Source organism: Botryllus schlosseri, chromosome 5, assembly GCF_051294905.1.
Source record: "Botryllus schlosseri isolate E-star chromosome 5, Bs_hap1, whole genome shotgun sequence".
Classification (NCBI taxonomy): domain Eukaryota; kingdom Metazoa; phylum Chordata; class Ascidiacea; order Stolidobranchia; family Styelidae; genus Botryllus; species Botryllus schlosseri.
The window spans coordinates 2,704,324-2,726,584 of record NC_137240.1 but is presented as its reverse complement, the minus strand read 5'-3'; the positions used below and the strand labels follow the sequence as shown (position 1 = coordinate 2,726,584).

General features: G+C 39.7%; 1 protein-coding gene and 1 long non-coding RNA gene across 2 annotated transcripts in view; one reads left to right on the top strand and one right to left on the bottom strand.

Moving 5' to 3' along the window:
• LOC145438659 (uncharacterized) overlaps positions 1 to 22,261 on the bottom strand; it is a 157,813-nt gene that overhangs the window by 86,985 nt on the left and 48,567 nt on the right. The gene's annotated exons all lie outside the window — the stretch shown is intronic.
• Positions 8,073 to 15,315, top strand: LOC145438628 (myeloid-associated differentiation marker-like). The gene is made up of 6 exons (XM_080315976.1): positions 8,073 to 8,357; positions 9,189 to 9,315; positions 10,670 to 10,773; positions 11,803 to 11,920; positions 12,288 to 12,386; positions 15,096 to 15,315. Exons 1-6 carry the CDS (start codon positions 8,162 to 8,164, stop codon positions 15,313 to 15,315), a joined length of 864 nt encoding a protein of 287 aa, XP_080172102.1. The 5' UTR covers positions 8,073 to 8,161.

The following is a 22,261-nucleotide window of genomic DNA, read 5'->3' as shown; positions in this document are numbered from 1 at the left end:
ATCCAGGTTTGTCAAAGCGCCAGGCCTCTGTAGATACTCTTGAATGTAGTTCGATACTACTAGGCATCACAATTATCTAGGCTTATGTGATATTTCTACTTGAATCTAATAAAAAAGTTGAATATCATTCGTAGTGAGAACACTATAAAGGCATTAATCATCAAAAAATCTTGTAGCACACAAGAACAAAGCGATACAGTAGAAGTAGACTGCTGGTATGAGAACCAGTGTTGCCAACTCCGGATGGAAGAAAATCGCTAAAACTGGTGTCAAAAATCGCTAGATGTCGCTAAATATTGAGAAAAAAGCGCTAAAAAATAGTGCTAAATCTGCATTGATTGCTAAAGGTGTTAAGTGAACCATAACATCAATACATTCTTCTCAGCTATATTTTACTCGTCTGTGGCCAAAGTCACTTATCATATTTCTAGTTCATAATACGTAATAGTCATCTCTAAGCGGGACAAAACGTTCGGTGCATTTCGATAAAGCAGATCGCTTTGCGCAATGATCGCTACACGTGGCCAACAACCAAGTTTGCAGGCATAACGGCTCACTATATAAGCGTGCCTTGCTCGATGCGTCCGTGAATACGTGATGCGATGTACCGTGGAAATGCGCTTGACTTCTCTAAACTGTGTTGGAGTACTTGAACACGACATGTGACTTGACACACTTGCACACGACATGCGACTTGACCTGACTTGAACCGGGATTGCCAGCCACTATAAGTAGAGACCTTAAGAAAATATTCCGAGGACCAACCCAAGGTATGAAATTTAATTAATCTGGTAGTGGACGGGAGCTTGTGTCGCACTGATTTCGACAATGCGAATTAGGTTCTTGTCAAGACAGTGAAACAACCCCCGAAGTCTGAAAATCGGCATTGATCAGAACAATCGCTGGACGAAATTGGTCATTGTTATGTTCATGGTGTTGCGGCGGTGCCATTGTTCGAGCAATGCCGGTTTTCGGACTTTGGGGGCTGTTTCGGGGTGCATGGTTCCGTTGTCCTGACGAGATTTTGTTCTGTGTTTTCGGAATCACTGCGACACTGGCTTTCGATCGTGGCCAACTATATTGAATTTCAGCGCTCAGGTCGCCAGATGTAGCACTGCCAATTATGTAACTTTTAGATTACTCAGCAAGAAGAGACACTGTTTGCATATGCGTAACCGCCAGGAGTTGCGTATCTACTATCTATCCGTAGGTAGGTTAGTCATCTATATTATATATCATCGGAGTCCGCACTGTGGTGACCGGTATAGCCAATGCAGTCGTCGGCCAGAACTGATCTTTATCGGTTATTTTCGGTAAAAAAGCGCTAAATAATCGCTAAATTCTTTTTCAAAAATCGCTAGATTTATCGCTAGGCGCTAGATCCATATTTTTTGGCGCTAAACCGGATGAAAAATCGCTAGATCTAGCGCGAAAATCGCTAAATTGGCAACACTGATGAGAACTAACAGCAGCACGGCAGCAGCTTCTCGAACTATTGCGCACTGCAGACGGTTCTGAAATAATTGTTTATGTCCGAGATCGGTGAACCAAATCGTGATTACAATTGGGCTTATGTCCTGGTATGGACATAAGCTACTTTGAACCTACAAATATAAAATATAAGTGGACATAAGCACATTCTAAATACGAAACTAATGGACTTGTGAACTGTAGCACCTCACCAGTAGATACGGCATACCTTAAAATGTAAGATTCTTGTAAAAAGTGCGTTTTGACAAATTGTAACATAAGTCACTTTGATTCCACTGCGACGATATAGGCAGAGGTGGTCAAAGTAGTCAAGAAAGCTACTCAAGTAAAAGTAGAAGTAGCGACGAAAAAAATCTACTCAAGTACAAGTAGAAGTACTTCTTCCATAAGCAACCTAAAACTGCTTGAAGTAGAAGTAGAATTGACTGACTTTAAAAGTACTCAAGTAAGTAAGTAGTTGTGAAAACAATCCTAATTCGTTCACATGGATTGTAAAAAGGTACAAATTGAGCTATGCGAAAGGTGACAAGCTTGATTCATATTGATGCATACCAGCAGGTATCCAATTTTCGATATCTTTTCCAGAAATTAAAGGCATTACTACACTTGCTTTTTTACTTCAACATGTATGTTCTCCAGGCAAAAGAACTGATATAAATTATAACTCAAAGTATATGATACTGGGAATTGAAAGTAAAATGTAAATACTACTTCTAAAAGTGGAACTTGTAGCCTATTTCATACCTTTAGTCACGATTTTTTGATGACTCGAGTCATTTTCTTCAAAATGAAAAATGACTCGACTCGACTCGAGTCAATTTGTGTATTGACTCGACTTGTACTCGAGTCATTGCGCATGACTCGGAGTCCGAGTCTCGGACCAAGTCACATTACTCGAGACTGGGTCTACCAAGACAGGCATTTCATTGTAATTTCGAAGAATACGAAAGTTATCAGATCACACTATAATTATTTTGTCTATCAGTACTAATACTTGAAAATGTTACCAGAAACTGTTATAAGTGAGGAAAATTAGCATATTGTAAATGTGAACCATACGATATCACCAAACAGAGTAATAAAAAGTGGGTTTAACAAGACTTAAACTGGAAACAGAGCAGTCAAAACACAATGACTTGGACTAGGACTCGAGTCAAAACACTATGACTCGGACTCGACACTCTACTCCGTGACTTGAACTTGACTCGGTAATGAATTGAAAATGACTGGACTTGACTCGAGTCAAAACTATAAAAGTGAGATTGACTTGTGACTCGGAACCTTGTGCCTTGGTTACAACCCTGCCTTTAGTCCAGAAATTTTCAAAGTTGATATGCTAAAACAGCTCTAAAACTGAAAAAAAATCATCAGAGTCCACTTTTCCAGATTAGGACACGCCGTGGACATGCTAGATTACGATATGACAAGTAAATGCTAGATTGCGAAACATCAGTTTCAAACGTCATGGATTAGCCATATATACTGTGAGGAATTATTTCATATCGGCGAAGGACGACAATGTGGTGTAAACGGAACCATGCCAGCCCGCGACCTAAATTATTTTCACCCAAACTTTCGTGAAATCATACTGGTCACTCCGTATGCACTGCGCGCGAAGCGCGACGACAATTCTTCGCTTTACTCAACTTTTATGAAAATTAAATGTTAATACTCCGTGAAAACAGCCCCGAAATTTCTCAAGCTATCTTCCTGATTGGCATATTGAACTACTTCTACTTGACAAACTGAAAATAGCGAACAGTAAGTATATCACAGAATATTACGAAGTAGAAGTAGAAGTAACGAAAATCAGATCTACTTGAGTAAGCACCAGAAGTAGAGGAAAACTACTTGCGTACTTCGAAAAAGTAGAAGTACTTCGTTACTGACCACCTCTGTATATAGGCTACTGTAAACTACTATCTCACTACTTCAAATAGCAGTAGAAGACGTCAATTTCGAAATTCCACCAGTAAGAAGTTCGAAGAAAGATACTCGTCGCCGAATTAATTATATTATAGTCAATCCCGTGGTGACAAGTTTCAAAATAGATAATAATCAATTATAATCAATAAATCAATAATAATCGTCAAAATTATGTTTTTATCCGATCAGCACACACATAATGTACAATGCGATACACACTCGATATCATCTTGAACTAATGCCGAAGACTTACCCCAACACATAATTATAATCAGCGCGGGTCTAAAATTTTCATCCACTGAAGACACACAATGTAGCCTACAATGCGCTAAGACCCATGCGATGTAATAAACAGATATATAGGAGGATATCGAAGCGACAAACTACCGTCAATCGATTTCGTATCCACCTTATTGGTAATCCGAAAAGGCAGTAGTATTTCTATTTGTCCGTCTTTGATTTCCTGGATTCTGAGAAGAGATAGGCTACTACAGCTCAGTTCACTAGGCTAGTGACTATAGCAAATTTCTAGACGCAAGGACGCGATCGCTTAAAGCAGGGGTGTCGAACTCATATGGCGTTGCGGGCCGGATTCAAACCTTCAAATTGCTCGCGGGCCAGATCAGTCGATGTTTCCATTATATCTCATGCCCTTGCTTTTCACTTGAATACTTTATTACTAAGCATAGATAATTATCGTAATAGTATATATTAGGCCGACATTGCATCCTGGATCATACATAGTGGCTTTCATTCTATCAACCAGCAGCACCTTTATTCGCGAATAATGGAATATAACATTGGAATTGGCATATTTCTATGCTCAGATTGCTCACCCTGCTTTATAGCCGTGATCAGGCGTTAGCCCGGAGCATGCGTTGTGAGGAATACAAGAGATTTAACTGTAGCCACAGACGTTGGAATGTATTTTTTATTATTAAATCGCGCTTGGGGTTCCTCTGGAGTCCGTGTACCTTTTGAGTCGAAAGTGACACAGCAGTGCAACCACAGAAATTTGAATATTTAGTTTCGTGTACCAAATATAACGTCCATGTAAACTGCCTATAACGGTTCCGCATTGGCGTTTTCGCTTCTGTGAATTCCTACTTCTTGCTCCATTTTCCCATAAAACCCTGAACTCAGTGTGCACTTTTTTCCTCTCGAAATTGGCTCTCAATGTCGCCGAGTCGGGTGACTATACATAATGTGGCCATGGAAATTGAAGATGCTCGACATTTGCTGTCTTGAGGGATTGTTTAACGCAGTGGGTTCCAACCTTTTTCGACCCATCGCCCCCTTTCCAAGTTCAACACTGATCATCGCCCCCCAAATTTTGTGAACCGAAAAATGGGCATACAAACTGTAATCACCGGTGGGTTGACTAAAACGAAAAAAAAAAGGTCAACTTTTCGACTCGCTGTCGAATTTTACTCTTTTGCAACCAATTTTTCGTGGGTTGACTAAAAAAAGGTCATTTCTCCGACTTGACTCCAATATAGCCGTTTTAACGCGTCATCGCTCCCTTTGCTATTTACCCCCCTGTCGCCCCATTTGTCCATTTTCGACCCCTATCGCCCCCTTCGTCATTTTCGCCCCCTAGACCGCCAAATCGCCCACGTTGGGAACCACTGGTTTAACGGAAGTATCTATATATAAAACTGAACATTTCTTACACAAGCATGTGCTGGATAATCTAAGAATTTTTCAATCTATACTCAGAATGGCTTCGCGGGCCGGATGATATCGTCTGGCGGGCCGTATGTTTGACATCCCTGGCTTAAAGTAAATCAATCATCACCATGTTTTATTTCTATCACCTTAAGAAGATTGAATGAATAATCACAATGAACAATCACATACAGTGGTGCCACTCCTAGTGTTTTTACATTAGATCTAGTGTGTTTTGACTTGACCTAGTGTTCTAGTGTACTTTTTTGGAAATTCTGAAAATATAGTGTTTTTTCCAGAGAAAATATTTGTGAATGAGGATGCTATTTTGATGTGCTTCAAATAATCTATGCTTGAAGAGATAGCAATAAATATTCGTCTACACTTGCTCATTTGGCATGAGAACCAACCCAATAGGACAATGCCTTGCTTTACGCACATTTCTATCAGTATAGCAATCTAAAAGACTGTTTAATATCCTGAGATTTAAGCCAGGACTGGAAGTTTGTGAACCTGATCGTAGTACGAGTGAAGTTTATATGACAAAGACTGAAATAGACGGGGCCAGCCATGCTTGGATTGCTTGCCGTAGTTTTTATCCTAGCCTGAGACCGGGTTTCAAGTGCCAGAAGTCGAAACACTATTACTCACTCGAACCGAACAGGATAGACTACCTATAGCCCCAATTGGCTGGACGGGTCTGGACCCAATATTGAATAGTTGGTGTACGTATAGCCGGCGATATATATACTTACAGTTATATATCCTTGGTCGATAATGCCTTGCCATATGTAAAATTTGGGGGCCATACTATTTGAAAACGACATGGCGTCATAAAGACGAAGTATTTCTTGGCGGCATTCTTGCCTGCAGTGATACTGATAAGGCTTCTGTGTTTTTAATTCATTACAGTGTTCCTATATGTAGATAGATTCCTTCGAGCCTTTGACAGTAGAAAACTCGAAATATTTGAGTGTATGATGTTCTAACGACTTTCATATCCCCTTTTTACTTTTGAGCTGAAGCAAAATTTTGTAATAGGGAAATAAAAGACCTGGCAATATTGTCAGATGTCGAAAGATTGCAGAAAATGTGATGATTTTGTCATTCGATGAGTATTCTCATTATGTTATTGTTGTTAATCCGTTCCTTTTCTTAATCGTTCATAATTTACTCAATAGGTTTGGCATAAATTTCAAAACTAGTGTATTTTGTTAATATAGCGTTATTTAGTTGGCAAATCTAGAGTGTTTTTTCACAAACCTCGAGTGGCAACACTGATGACGTACATGTATCATGAACCGCAAACGAGAATACGATGCTCAACAAAGGGGCGCCAATGTGGAGGAATGGTATTCCGTGACCTACTATGGACGAACGTGCCGACATTAAATGGTAATTATCTTCCCAAATATACCGTACACTATTAGCGAAAAGGGTGAGTACTGAGTATTCACATATCGATGAATTGCCTTATAATAGATTCAAAAAAGACCTATACTTGATCACCTCTTGTCGTTATACTAACAATGTTACCCTACCTCGCCCAGACATTGCGTCATTGTTCACCTGCTACAATCGTTTAATTTTTCTTATATTTTCCATTTTTCAACTAACATTTTTTACAGCCAGACTGTCTAGAGTTGGGTGTATACCTGTTTGATGCGGGTGTGATCAGACTAGTAATCCTCAAGGTCGTATCGATCATTCCTATCTAATACCGAATACTCTGCCTGCATGCATATTTTCTGTACCACCATCATTGCCGTCCTGTTGTTATGTATTTTGGTTGGAGGAAAATAAAGACTCTCTCTCTCTCTCTCTCTCTCACATACACTCCCAAAGGATCGAAGAGGGTGGTACACGAATACAGAATTATATCGCGTTCATAAATCGTACGACATACGTGCATGCATTCCTAATTTGGGGATTAAAATGTTGTACTCGATTTACACCGCGGTATAAGTCTGAGGTGGGTTCTGTGGTTTCATATGCCATGGGTGTATATTCACACCCATATATCAGGGGTGGTAGGCTACATGGGTGAAAAATGAAAATACACACTCTTTTCGCTAAGAGTGTATGGTGTGATTCTGTGATATGTTTGATGTTGAAGTATTTGTGTACGAAAATCAATGAATGAATTAATATCAAATGTTGTTCAACTTTTATTCAAGTGTTTGCACTCAAACTGCAACCAATAGCACAGTCACAGGAAGGCAAAAGCACCCCATTCCTTGTAACTTGTAGAGTGTCTCTACGACATCACTTGATTACATTACAGGCTTAATGTCATCGTGATTTACAATAAGGCTTGAATAAGCGATGGGCACGACCGTTAACGCTGTGTTATACCATGTTGATGACAATAATAACATCATTTCAGTGTCGAAAATTTGTGCCTCGCCATTTTTTAAATTTAGCTATAAATGCTCTTCGATGTACGATCATTATAATATCCCCCAAAACAAACCAGCTCAGCTGCAAGTCTCCCCCGAACGCGTCGCTCGTCAATGAAGAATGAAGATTCAATTATGCATGGATGAGGAATGATGCACCATGCATCATTGCGTTCGTTGATAATTATACATAACAACAGGATGGTAGGATAAGAATGGAAGGTAGCTCCCAAGAACAACGGAATGCTCGAGAGACGTGTTTGCTCATAAAGCAAATAAATACACCAAACCCACGTCTTTAGCAAATACAGTTTCGATAATAATTAATCAGAAATACGAGGGAAATTTGTCGTTTCTAAGGCGGCTTCGGTACAGTGTATCCGTGTCAACATGTCTACTGCGTATGGAAAAGGAATGAAACATGTGGCAGGGACTGTGCGTGGATATCTTTCTAGGCCTATATCAGTTCAGAAGTAGTCAAATATATTAGTTCGATAATAGTCCGTTCAACAGCGTGACGATACTGTGTGTAGAAAGCTATAAGCTACAGCTTACAGTTATAGCTTATAAGATACAAACCGTACCCATGCACTTACGGCTAGTCCGATTGAGCTCAACCATCGTCGTTACAGATTTCTTCGAGCGGACAATAAATAGACTACACTTACCTCACCATTATGGAGGATGGCTTCAAGTATCTCTTCACTATTCACGGCCTTCTGAAATTCCTCGCAACTGCGTTTTCTTGCACTACGTTCGCGCTCCACGCTTCAAGCAGCTATATCTACAGCTCCTCGGAAGAAAATTGGGTTCTCGCCGCTTTCATCATCGCATTCGCCATATCTTTCCTGTTTATGTTCTTCCGAGTCGTTGGTAAGTTGGACTGTAGAGTAGGCTACAAGACACTGAGACGTCTTGTGTCACTCTTTGCGAGTTGCTGAATTCTGAATGCTCCGGTATTCAAATTATTTCAATTTTACAAATTGACCTGAAGAGCTTCTTGGAGGTACAGAACTTCAATATACAATTAAATAGTATATTCATATTGAAATGAACCCGAATATTTTCGGCTGACACTCGTCAGGGGTAATCGTCAGCAACTAGTAGAGAATTGGAAAGAACATTGTATATCAACAATCGTATCACAAAATATGACGTCACCAGCATGAAATTTCGAATGAGAGAGCGTTCAATGTACTATTTTTAGGTGGTACACGAACTCCTTTTGTTGACAGAGTTTTATCAAAATACACCAACCAAAACTCAGTCAACAAAAGGAGTTCGTGTACCACCTAAAAATAGTACATTGAACGCTCTCTCATTCGAAATTTCATGCTGGTGACGTCATATTTTGTGATACGATTGTTGATATACAATGTTCTTTCCAATTCTCTACTAGTTGCTGACGATTACCCCTGACGAGTGTCAGCCGAAAATATTCGGGTTCATTTCAATATGAATATACTATTTAAATTGACCTGAACTCAATGACGATCACTCGTTCTCGGTTTCTGTGGTATCGAATCTATTTCAGAGATTTCGTAATTGAGTGTCAAGCTGTTGACTCTTATGTTTTCAGTCGATATAAATTTATCCTGTCCATATCATGGATGTAAATGTAATAAATGTAGATGGATTTTGAATTCCAATCATCAACCGTCGCCACATCACTCGATCACAACTACAATCTCTATTTATATATAGGTCTTGCCTCGAGAATGCAATGCAGAGGACCCTTTACGTATGACGGGCTTGACTTTTTATGGTCGTGGTTTTGTACGAGCTGGTGTTTGGCGGCTGCTATCACGTTTGCAGTAAACTTTCCAAAACCGTGAGTCATTATCTGTTTATAGTTCCATTAGGTGGTAGGACTATCTGCATATCGTGGAACCTGTCCGTGTCAACTTATCAAATATGACATTTGACGCCATTCAATTTGGATATATTCTCGAATGTAACTTATTCAAGCCTGTCGTAAGTTATATCCCTCGAAACAAGTAGCCCACTGGCGTCATATTAAGACTGGTCAAAATCGAGTTTCTGAGTGATTATATCCCGAATCGAGTCGAGTATTCGAGAATAACTCGTTACCACGTCTCAACAATATGAATAATCTGGAAATTAAGTACCTTAAGTTTTGATTCCACCAATCGAGGTTTCAAGGCTGCCACAGTGGTAAATAGTACGGAAACTAATATTCTCGTTGATTAATTAACTCTGCACTGTAAGTGGCAAGACTAAGTTCAATACTCGAAAAATTATCTCGCATTACTAGACTTGAATCGCTATAGAATTCTGGATGCAGACTCGAGTAGGCCTATACTGCAATCATTGTGCCCAGCCCCAGTGGTGGCCCTACGATTGGAGGGGCCCTGGTCGAGACTTTCTGGGGGGCTATAAGTATGTAATCGCAGCTTCTGAGGCGCTCCGCCCGCCCCCACCCACCACTACCCCTACCCCCGTTCGCATATGTTATTACCAACTTAATATTCGTGCGCCGTATAGAACGGAATTACGTGTTGTGTGTATGACACTATAACACGCCTTTGAAGCTGACTTAAATGTGGAATTGCGCTATAGCTCCTGAGCCTTCTTTTATCATACTTTGTCAAATAGTAAAAGAAGTGACCCAGTTAACTGTAGCTCATGTCTTCATGTTCAAGATGTATGGCATGTGTCGTGAAATAATAGAAAAGCGATACAACTGCTGTAGGCTAAATAGATCACACTAATCTGGAATGCCATCGGCTGACATTAGTAATAAGCCAACACACCACGTCAAGTATTGAGCCAGGCGCTGAATTGGGCCATATATATTTTGCAAGGATAGACTACATCAAAACTAAGTACCTCTAACGCACACAGAGACTTGATGATTATCGGTATATGGAAGTTTTATTACAAATGCAGAGATTGGATGATTGACCCATCTGTACGGAATCATCTTCTTGATTGGTACACGGATTTCCACATATATTCGCTATAATCCTCGAAAAAAGCGCTTAAGCCAAAGAGGAGCGCCTTCAACCAGGGGGGGCCTGGACGACCGCCCACCTCGCCCACCCCAAAGCCAACACTGTCCAGCCCTTATCTATGTATGTCCTATTCGTATACGGCCGGATATTGCTGGTGCTTGCGGTTCTTTGGTATAGGCTACTCTTATCTATGGCTGTTTCTTTCTGTAGGAATGACGCAGAAGCGATTGTCAGCATAGTATTCGCATTCATAACTGTCATCATTTATGCAATTGAAGCTTTCTACTTGAGAGTCTACGCCCCCGCCAATATGGGTGAGGCTGACATTTTCTTGTTGTTGTTGTTGTTGTTGTTGTAGTTGTTGTTGTTGTTGTTGTTTTCATCGACGCGATGAACTGTGGTTCGAGTCTTGACAGTACAGCACGCCTCAAAGAGTTTGAAGCGTCGCAGGTTTATCTGGTCATCTCCCAGACAACCGGATTTTTAAAATGCGAAACTAGAACTATATAACTACTAACTTTTCATAACTGGCAACTAGAACTACAACAAGACTTAACGACTTTCAATAACCCGAAGCTAACCAACTGAAACACGACTAACTAATACTGATAATAAGAAATACTGAATATAGCCAATGAGCCAGGAAATATTGGAGTTAGAATCTGCATTTCAATGACGGGTTTTCGAGTTTGAACTGGGAGGAGTTTCGACCCCGAAAAGCCACCCCTGGCTATACGCCGCTAGTAGTGATGACCTGAGCTCGCAATGGCTGCAAGAGCATCGAGCAACAGAACATTGGTGTCACGATTCACGCCAAACAACGACACGTCTTTTCTGGTTGTTCGTCAATTTTTTTTCAAAATGCTCAGCTCAGACTACAGCTACTCACTTTTCAAAATGCGCAACTGGAACTATAACTGGAACTACTGAAACCCAGTAGTAAGTCGATCGTCAACTATCTAGATTGGTGATTTGTATATAGTTCTCATGACCTATGCCGCTTTCATGCTTAGCCTACATCGGGGAGGTGGATGTTGGATTGAGAGCCTTACTTGCTCCTTGGTTATTTCGACATCTTCCTACCGCATTACGTCATACCATGTCTCGTGTATCGCATTGTAGAATTCGAATAATGTATCCGACGAATGACTGCAAAGTTTTCGACCATGCAGCGTCGTTTCACTTGTTTGACGATTAATCGTTGCCTACATAGATTACCTAGATACTAATCAATAACCGTCAATAATCGTCAGATTATACTAGGTCTTGAAGATGGGAAGTTTCACCGAATCAAGAAAGTATTATAGACTACCACCACTTAATCGACCGACGGATATTTCCAGGGTTCGTTGCGACAATGCCCGGCTGGATCAAAACAGCTTTGGTGATATTTGGAGCTGCTACGTTCGGGCTAATGGTTGACAGTGGCTATCCAGACAATTGTACTGCAAGGGCAGATGGGTGAGATTCCTTTATATATTTGTATATCGCGCCATGCAATAACAGTATTACACAAAACTGGTCTATAACTAGAGTCCGATCGATATCCGACATTTGAGTCGATATACCGATATATCTATCACCTTTTCCGGTAACGCCGATGTATCCAGCCGATATAGTCAAAGGATACAACATCTAGCTTGATGCGTATTGCTAAAACTTCAGGGCAATTATAAGATTTAAGAACAGCTTTACAGCCATTGTTATGCTTGGACATGAAATAATACAGAAACGTTGCATTTGGACACATGTAAGCAGAGGTCGTCAGTTCTACTTTTCATCCACCTCTGCAAAGTGCATATATATGAACTTATGATTACGAATTCAGATGTGTCGAGGGATTGACATATGCGCTTGTCGCGTTCACAGTCGCGTGGTCCGTGACAACCCTCATGTGGATCGCACATCTCGCTGGTCCAAAAGGAAGGTAAGTTATAAAATACTGCAATCTTTCTCTTAAGCAGGCTCTGCCGTCGGCCTATACATTGGATATGTCCTGTGCAGTGCACATAAACCAGTGGTTCCGGATTCGAGCGCACCGCGGGGTTTCGCTGAACCATAGTCTCAGGGGCTCGGTGGTGATCAAGACACCGACTATACCACAGGAGAAGTTGCTCTGATTTACTGTAGTAATTTATTATAACCTTGTTTTGCGTGAAAATGATGCTGTTGATGCACTGGTCGTTTCGTGCACCCGTATACTATAGCAGCGGTGCTAAACTTTTTTGACATCGCGGACCGGTAAAACATCAGAATAAATGTTGCGGACCGGTGAACCGTCAATAGTAAGAATTCACACAAATTGCAATTACGACAAATGCAACTAAAAAGTAAATATTACAAACTCCATTAAATGCCGCCTTTTGATATTAGAGGTGTTAGTGGTCCTAATGAAGTTTCTACAAGGTGAAGTGCAACTAAAACCACTAACCTGAGTTTAAGTGTTGGGTGTATTTTGAAAGAAATGCGAGTTTGCTGCTTGCCGTCTCTGTTCAACTGCTAAATTGTAGTGTCGAATTTAAACGAACATTATTTAAACGTCTTCTTCGATCTCTCATATAAAGCTGTTCCCAAACGAGTTGTTTAGCTATACCTTTATACAGTTTCCTGCAGCACTTCCAACATTGTGACGTACGATACGTCCCAAGCAAACCACGGATTCAAATATTACGACACCATCATGCAGAAAAAAGCGTTTCAAATTTCGAAATCGAACTAAAATTTGATAATTCATTTCTCAAATTAATGGACCAGCGTCCATGCAACTTCTCGCATTTTTGAATTGAGATAATATAGTCTAATACAGTGGTTCTCAACCTTTTTCACCTCGCGGACCGGTAAAATTTCAAAAAAATTGGGTTACGTAGGCAGCGTAATCGTGACATATTAATGAAAAGGCTTCAAAGTAAACGAATTTCCTGTTTAGTTGATACAGCCTATGGTTTTAGTCCACGCATCAACATTCAAAAAACAGGTTTATTGTTATGAATTCCAAGCAACCTTTCGCGGGCCGCACAGAATGGCTTCGCGGGCGGCATTTGGCCCGCGGGCCGCACTTTGCCCAGGCCTGGTCTAAAATGTATTGGATGTGTAAATGTGTATCTGTTTGTGACTATAGGCGACAATTTGGCGTTCCCCGAAGGCTTCCATATTAGCGTGCAGGTTCACCAGCTTATTCAAGGTTAAAAACCACTGACACAAAAATTAGTTAGGCCTACATCGTATCGTGTCTCTTGTATGCCTCTTCATTTTTGAAGAGCTTCTTGGAGGTACAGCACTTCAATATACAATTGAATAGTATATTCATAGTGAAATGAACCCAAATATTTTCGGCTGACACTCGATCAAAGGCCATTAATTCTGCAATCGGCAAACATCTGTTGGATATTCCGATTTGTGCGAATAATTATCGAGACGACAGATTTCGCGTTATTGGGAGGGGTCGTTCACACTTCCATTTGTGTGCCTTAGAGTCGACTTTTATCAAAACACACCAGCCGAAACTCTGTCAACAGAAGGCGTTCGTGTACCACCTGAGAATAGTGCATTGAACGCTCTCTCATTCGAAATTTCATGCTGGTGACCTCATAATTTGTGATACGATTGTTGATATACAATGTTTTTTCCAATTCTCTACTAGTTGCTGACGATTACCCCTGACGAGTGTCAGCCGAAAATATTCGGGTTCATTTCAATATGAATATACTATTTAACTCTTCATTTTGATATCTTTTTTTTGATATGATGTCTTTATGTATTCTCACTCACCGTGAGTGCATACTACATAATTGCATACTAAAATGAGAGTTACGGAAAAATTGTAGGCTGTGGGTAATAGGAAAATTTTCCTTCTGTATATTCTACTCAATTCCATATATCCCTGATTCTATTGTGCACCGAAACTCTATATACAACGTCAAGTTTCCATTTTCTGTCTCCATTTCTAACTTTAAGGCGGTGGAATCCCCCAGACGATTTCAGTCCAGTGATTGACGATTCGCATACAAAAGCGAACTGCTGTTGTCGACATTATGACGACGAAACCCAGGTTACTAATTAGCCAGACACTGTGTCTACGTTATGCGCGCTCCCGAATGGTTTGGCATCGTGGAAATGAATGCGATTGACTTGTTATCAATCAACGGCGTGATCATTGATCACTGATCAGTCTTTTACATGTTTTCACAGATTTATTTCTTGATAACACGTATTGGGTCAAATTTTCACATACATTCGCATCTTGTTCATATTCAAGTCAAAATACCAGCAATTTTAATGAATAAATCCTGCAGTCAGCCCTCAAGATTACCTGGCCTCGATCTGACGCATCAACCTCGCCTGTCGACACATGCGTCATCCATTGTCATGACTAGTCGTTTTATATTATCCCTTATTCCTTTCCATCCAGTGTGCACTGTGCAATGTGCATGTCCCTTACTTACATCGCCGGGGCCCTTGTTGGTGTTTGATTTCAAAGACAACTCCAAGTCGTTTCGACACTGTCCTGTCCTGTCTTTTCATTGTATCGCAGTCTTGTGATGTTTTGAAGTGATGAAATTATTATTATTAAACTGATACTGATCATGTCAATTTAATTGCCGTTCGAAAGCATGCATCTATGATTTCGTTTTTTCAGCATTGAAGGTAACGAAAACCTGAAGAAAGCGGAGATAGTGTGGGCTGTCGTTGGGATCTTATTCTTCTGGAGTGGAGCTTCTGTGTTCGCTGCCTATATGTCGAAGCAATGCGACGGCCTTTACGATTATTATGTTCCATGTCAGAAACGTCTGTCGGGCGTCCTCGCCGGATTCTTGACGGGACTTCTGTACGTAATCGAGTTGTTCGTGTTGAAGTAAAGTAACGAAATCGATGAAATCATTTTCATGCTGCGGTCGCGATCTAAAGAGTAGCATACAATTCACAATATCATTATCATTAATATACTGTCGCAAAGAGTAGGAAATATTGTCATACCAGGCACATAGCTATCGCACTCCAAATCTCAAAGTGGGAGCCTAAGCTCAGAAGAAGACTTATTGGACAACCAGATAATTCTAGTCGCCTATCACTGGAGCGAAACGCTGGTAATCTAACATACTAATCTAATTTGTGAAATGTTTCTATGCACTGATTTAAATTCTAATCTAATTTGTGGATTTCATGAAAATGCGACAGGAGAACTGTATAGCGCGAAACGAGCCAAGCTTGCTGTGCAGACATTTTCGATTTTCGTGCTTATGAGAATGAATTCTGATTTGATACGAACTGAACTTGATCTTTGTTGTATTTCTTTTTAGTGCGGGATTCAATTAAATTTCCAAGTTTTTGTGAATTCAGTATTTCGAATTCTGATTTAATGCTCGAAAGAGCGGAGAAGGATATCAACGTAAAATAATGTATTTTAGATCAGATTTATTCAACTTGAACTTATTTTCTTGCTTCGCGCAATACGCTGTCACGAAGTGTTTTGATTCCTTCATGAGTCGCCTATAGATAAAATATGCATAATTTACAGAAACAAATTATACTTGTCTCCAAATGACCGCATATGCTGACTCAAATCTTCGAAGTCCTGGTGCCCTGCTATAGGTGCTATTGCTTATATATCATGTACATAACCTACATTTGAATAATTCCGCAGGAATAATCGCTGCTTTGCGATGGCTAATGTTGCTACAGGTTATGTCAATTACGCGCAAATATGCTACGCAAAAATCGCGAAACAGGAGCGATATTAGGGAGTGGTTATTAGCGGGCTGTTCAAAAATATCTTTTTTTCCCGGATGCCAGCCATTCACTGATTAAATTGTCAGGTTACCCTGAAAAATGCTGCACACCAAATTTGGTTCAATTCTAACAAGTATAGGACTCCGCAGATCCAATTAAAATTGGTAATTTATTATGGAAAATTTAAAAAAAAAATTTCAAATTTTTCTGCCAACCCCATGGAATTATTGAGCTGTCTTCAAAGACGTTGCAAAACAAATTTGAGTCAATTCTGACCAGTAGAAGCGGAGTTATATGAGTTTTTCGTTGATAAATCCCTGATTATCAATCGATTAAGGATAATCCGAGGATTTAGGGTAACCTGACAATTTAATCACTGAATAGCTGGAATCCGGGAAAAAAAGTTATTTTTGAACAGCCCTAGTGGTTATTCATAGGCACCGGCTTTTATTTTTACATGGGGTGGCCAGATAAAAAGGTGGGTTGAAATTGTTTCAAATTTACCAAGTCAGCATCAATTTATTACGGTCAAGTACATGCGTAACTGCTGATAATACGTGGATAGGACAAGCTTCGTCGCGTTGACGAATATACGCGTATAAGTGCTCGTAAGCTTGCCAGCGATTCAAGCGGTAAATTAGCGATTCCTCGATCTCGCTTGAATATCAACAATTCACTATTCACCAACACGCGCGCGCGAACAATTGAATACGCAACCTCTGTGACGACGAACAATTTCAAAAATCAATACGATTGGAGTCTGCTGTGGAATCTGTTCTATAATGGCACCGATTTCAGGTGATTAGGCCTGTAGTATCTTTTGATAACTCGGCCTTAACACACATCTTCTGATGTTTTAGTTTCAGATCTAATCATATAAGTCCGTTCGAGTCTGTTCGTGGTCAATCGCCCAGATTCTAAGTTATTCAATCTCACGCTGTAGATCTTAAGCCAGTATGACATAACCATCGCATAAGTATAGATAGCAGGCAAATCATGTGAGTCCTGTAGCGGTCGCTATAGTTCATAGTGTCCTATGTGGTGTGGACACAGCGTGAGTGAACGGCTCACTGCTGGGTACACTGAGTACGTCATACTTCCCATTTGACCAAAGGCAACTTTACGGTCATTTTTGACTGGCTTGCCGAGCGCAAAATTCGATAAAACGGGTATCCATGGAAAGCTGCTACTGTTACTGATTACGAAAATATAAATTTTATTCTGTTCATGGTCCTGGAACCCCCAAAATCAGCCTAGTAATTTGCATTGTGATCGAGTTTTGGCATTGTGACGCCACCGAAGCTGCGTATTCAATTATTCACGCGCGTATCGGGTAATGGTGAATAGTTGGCATTTACGCGATATCACGGACACGCAAATTGACAGCGCAGACGGCCAGCGTTTAATCATTTCGTATGGGGTGGCCGCCACCCCATAATTGTCTCACCCCGTAACTCGGCGCCTATGGATTACAATCTCACTGCAATGAACTGCGTCAATTTAGAATCTATCTTTGCACTTGACAAAGCTTCAAAATTAATGAGTTACTGATTTCACATCCAATGCTGTGGTAATCTAATGAAATAGTCCCTTCAGTAAACATACAATGTAGAAGTACCACTTTACTAACAATTTTTTCCTGTATGTCTATATGTAACATGACGCCGAATAAGCTCTTTCATGAATTACGCAATACTGTATTGATCTCGTTCACGGATAGGATTTGTATGAAATGCATGCATGTGTGCTTTTCGGATCGCCCATATGAAGTCAATTGTTGGTATTGTGCGTAGGGGCAAGGGGATCTGGGGGTCAAAGTCCTCAGAAGTTGGGTTGATCATCATATGGCGACCCATGACGTGGGTTTTGAATGGGCTGGCAAAGTGTTGTTATGGCCCTGAACTATATAGGCCTACTTTAGAAATAGATTCTATATTATACCAAGTACCAACACAATGAACCAAAATTTTGTGGAGATAACGATTTTATGCAATAATTGCATGCAGCACGAGTCATCAGCATTAGACATTAGCCTGACTTCCTAAAATGACATTCGAAATTTTTCCGCGCTTGGATTTTTGATTTGTTTTATTCGGATATTATGCCGACATGCTGATCCAAGATTCGGTCTTGGAATTGAAGCTCAAGTCAAATACACACAGTATGGTTTGTTAGGTTATTTCATATCTGGTCCTGAAATTTGATTTTAATGCCGCCAATTATTTTCGTCGTTTGCTATATTTCGTGTTAATAAATAGATAAAATGAGAATACGATTGACGCATCCAAAATGTTATTTGTAAATATCAGCATATGGTCTATCATTGTGGTCTCAGTTTATGACACTGATATGTGCATTGTGCAGGGTCAATTGGTTATATGGCACGCATTTTATAATCATTTATCTAGCATGGCGCCACGGCGAGCTATTCGAATGGGGAAATCAGATATTTCAGAAAGATGAACGCATCGCGATCTCAATAACGTGAAATTTTTACAATATGAATAGTGAATACCCAGTCTGTGGATATATGAGCATATAGCCAAATTGCTTAGTGAGATATGCTACACCAGGGGTCACCAACGCGGTTCCCGCGGGCCCCAGGTAGCCCGTGTGAACGAGATGAGTAGCCCGCTAGCCTGTTCTAAACATGGATCAAATAGCAGCATTTGCCAATATTCATCAGATTATTACCAGCGTGAGCTTCAAAATATATAGATTGGTTGATTAAGCTAATATTCTTGTTTAAATCACACTAACATGTAACTTATACATATAAAGTTATAAACACTTGAAATGATAATATCAAACATCCTCAATCACAATTAGTAATATAACAACATGTAATAGAATCACAAGTTTTCGAAGACGTAGGATACGGCACACCACCTACAGGTGACATGACGGAATGCCATCCACGGTCTTCTTGAAGTGGCGGGGGTTCCGGTAGCTCCACGTCTAGGACAATGTTCAAGTAGTAATCAATATTACTATTCGGTAGCAGACAGCCGTTAAGTACTAACACATTTTCAATATCTGTATCCTCATTACGTATTGCATCTTTCGTCACACCTTGTTTCTCTTACACTCAATGCATTTTAGTATGATGTCTCTAGCTTTCTGTAATCGTTGCTGCTATCCGGTATAATCAAATCTGTTATGTCTGGATGCTAAACAGTTGGAGATTGAAATCGTAACACTGCAAAATGAGCTCCACCTCAAAGCCCACCAGGCTGCAGCAAAATTTTGGTGCTATTAGTGGCTAGCTAGTGGAAATGAGATGTATTGATTTGAAAGACTCTCTTAGAAGTCTCACCGCAATGTGATTCCTGCACAGTGCTATGAATATCAAAGCGGAAATTAAGTCTTGTACGGGTAAACGACGAGAGTAAATGGTAGCCCGTCGCTTCAATGAGCATACTCAAGATCTATAGCTCAAAATTATTTCCATATTTCGAACTTGGATAACCTCGTTTGCTGGCGTCGAAAAGCTTCGAGTGGAATAAATTTGGCAACATGAGCGTATTGTTTGCTGCAAAATTGTTTTTGTAATTCGCATTTGACGATCGAAAAATATAATATCTATAGTCAGTGTTTGGGCCTTTTCGGTAAAAGCCGCCGATACGATTTGAAACCTGCAAACTGAGAGACCATGCTACAACCGAAACCAGCCCAGCTTGGTGATTACACAATGTAACAAAGGTTCTAATCAATTTTTCCTTTTGCTTAGAACCAGTAAGTGTCCAAAATCAACTTTATTCCATATAAACTTTGCTTTTGTGATTTAGAGAATGAAATTTTAAAATCGCACTATTTCTGAGAGAAATCAATCAAAAATATGGCTAAAGATCCCAAGATGGATGTTAATCACTTTTAAATGTTAATATACTCTGCAACATTTGCCATTTTATATATATTTCTGTTTACAGGGTTGATTTTTGTGGTTTTGATATTTTATGATTTGCAATTGATAATTTTTTAATATTTTTTAGTATAATTCGGAAGTAATTGGGGACCTAAAAATGGTAGCGTTTTTGATGGGTATGCAAGGAGGGGTTCACCACCAAGTATCCTTGGCACTTTTGCTTTTGGGATAGTAGGGCTACCACAGAACACTACAAAAAGCAAATATGGCCAGAACGAAACGGATTTTTTGTTGGAGGGAAAACGTAAAGCAAACTCGTTTGATTAATCCAACCGAAGTGCTTATGCTTCCCCTTCACATAAAGCTTGGCCTTATAAAGCAATTTGTGAAAGCATTGGATAAAGGTGGTGACGAATTCCAGTTTCTCCAAAACTTGTTTCCTGAACTACCAGAAGCTAAAGTAGAAGTTGGTGTATTTATTGGCCCACAAATTAAAAATATTCTCAAGTCTTGATGATTTCATCCAAATGCTTAATGATGTTGAATAGAAGGCTTGAGATAGCTTTGCAAATGTGGTGAATGGGTTCTTGGGCAATAATAAGGAATATAACTATGCCGAACTCGTTGCCAATTTGTTAAAGTCGTATGGAAACATGGGGTGCAGAATGTCTATGAAACTACATATGCTTGATGCTTACTTGGACGAGTTCAAAGATAATATGGGAGCTTATTCAGAAGAGCAAGGGGAGCGGTTGCATCAAGACAAAAAGATTTTGAGATGAGATACCAACAGCAATATAATGAAAGCATGAAGGGAAATTATGTCTCGGCCTTAATGCGCGATGGTACAGATGTAGAGTACAAAAGAAAATCCCGCAAAACATCCCATTTTTAATAATTTCACACTCGAACTGTTGTAACCTGAAATCTTCATTTAGCTTTGCATTTAACGATGTTATTGATTCGGATAAAGTTAAGACATTTATGTGCAAATTTTCATGTACCAAATGTTGGTGCTTTGTGATTTGATTAATAACAAAAGTTCTAATTCGTTGCCTATTATTATGCAAAGTCAGAATTAAACCTATGCCAGACAGAAAAATAGCCAAAAGTTGGTTCTAATTTGCTTTGCGAAAAAGCAATCGATAGCCTACGACTAACGCGTCAGAATATTTAGTAAATACGTTTATAGAATATAACTTCTTAGTCGATGCGAAGCGACTAAAAATGGACTTACGGCGATCAAAGACAGTTTGGTAAATGTATATTTCCTATTGGGCTAATCAGTAATCATCACTATAACCATGCACAATATTGCACATACTAGCAAATTAAAAAAATTATTCTCCTAACCACAAAATCAGTGTTTGGAATGGGATATAGTGATTTTTGGAAGTTTCCGGAGGAGGCAGATCAGGAAATATCAATTAAGACCTGGAAACAAAAATCGTGTTACAGGATGAAATCCAGCAAAACACCCCGTTTTTAACTGATTTTATACTCGAACTGTTTTAGCCTGAAATATTTATTTAGTTTTTCATTTAACATTGATTCGGATACAGTTAATACAGTTGTGTGCTAATTCCCATGTGCCATTTACCAGCGATCAAAGACAGTTTGGAAAATATCAATTTTCTATTGGGTAAATCAGTATAACCATGCACAAAATTGCACATTCTGACAACTTCAAAAAATCACTCTCCTCTACCCACAAAATCAAAGTTTGGAATGAACTGTATTGATTTTTGGAAGTTTCTAGGTGAGAGTGATCAGGAAATATCAATTAGAACCCGGGAACAAAAATCGTGTTACACGGTGTTATAGATATCTTGCCGGCTGCAATGAGAGTCTGTGCTGTTGCGTCATGTGGAAGTAAAATGTCTTACTACTACCATGGTCGTTTGCGACTATGCTACTATACTATACTTCACATATTTCCTCCCCATTCCTCGCAACTACTAATGAAATGAAACTAGACGTAATTAGTGTCGAGGAAGTACAACAGTGAACAGATAAGTGCCAGATTATTTGCTAAAAGGTTTAAGAAATAATAACGCATGATACCGATTACCGCTGATCTCGATTTCGCTCGCTTCATGAGAAAATTGTCAGGTTGCCTAAAAAACGCTACACACCAAATTTGGGTCAATTCCGACCAATAAAGACCGTGCAATCTTAAATTGAAATTTCGACCATTTTTGAATTTATAG

Coding starts and splice junctions, on each gene's coding strand:
- LOC145438628 (XM_080315976.1), top strand. CDS start 8,162: ATGGAGGATGGCTTCAAGTATCTCTTCACTATTCACGGCCTTCTGAAA. Junction 11,921..12,287: donor TGTACTGCAAGGGCAGATGG/GTGAGATTCCTT, acceptor TTACGAATTCAG/ATGTGTCGAGGGATTGACAT. Junction 12,387..15,095: donor CTCGCTGGTCCAAAAGGAAG/GTAAGTTATAAA, acceptor TCGTTTTTTCAG/CATTGAAGGTAACGAAAACC.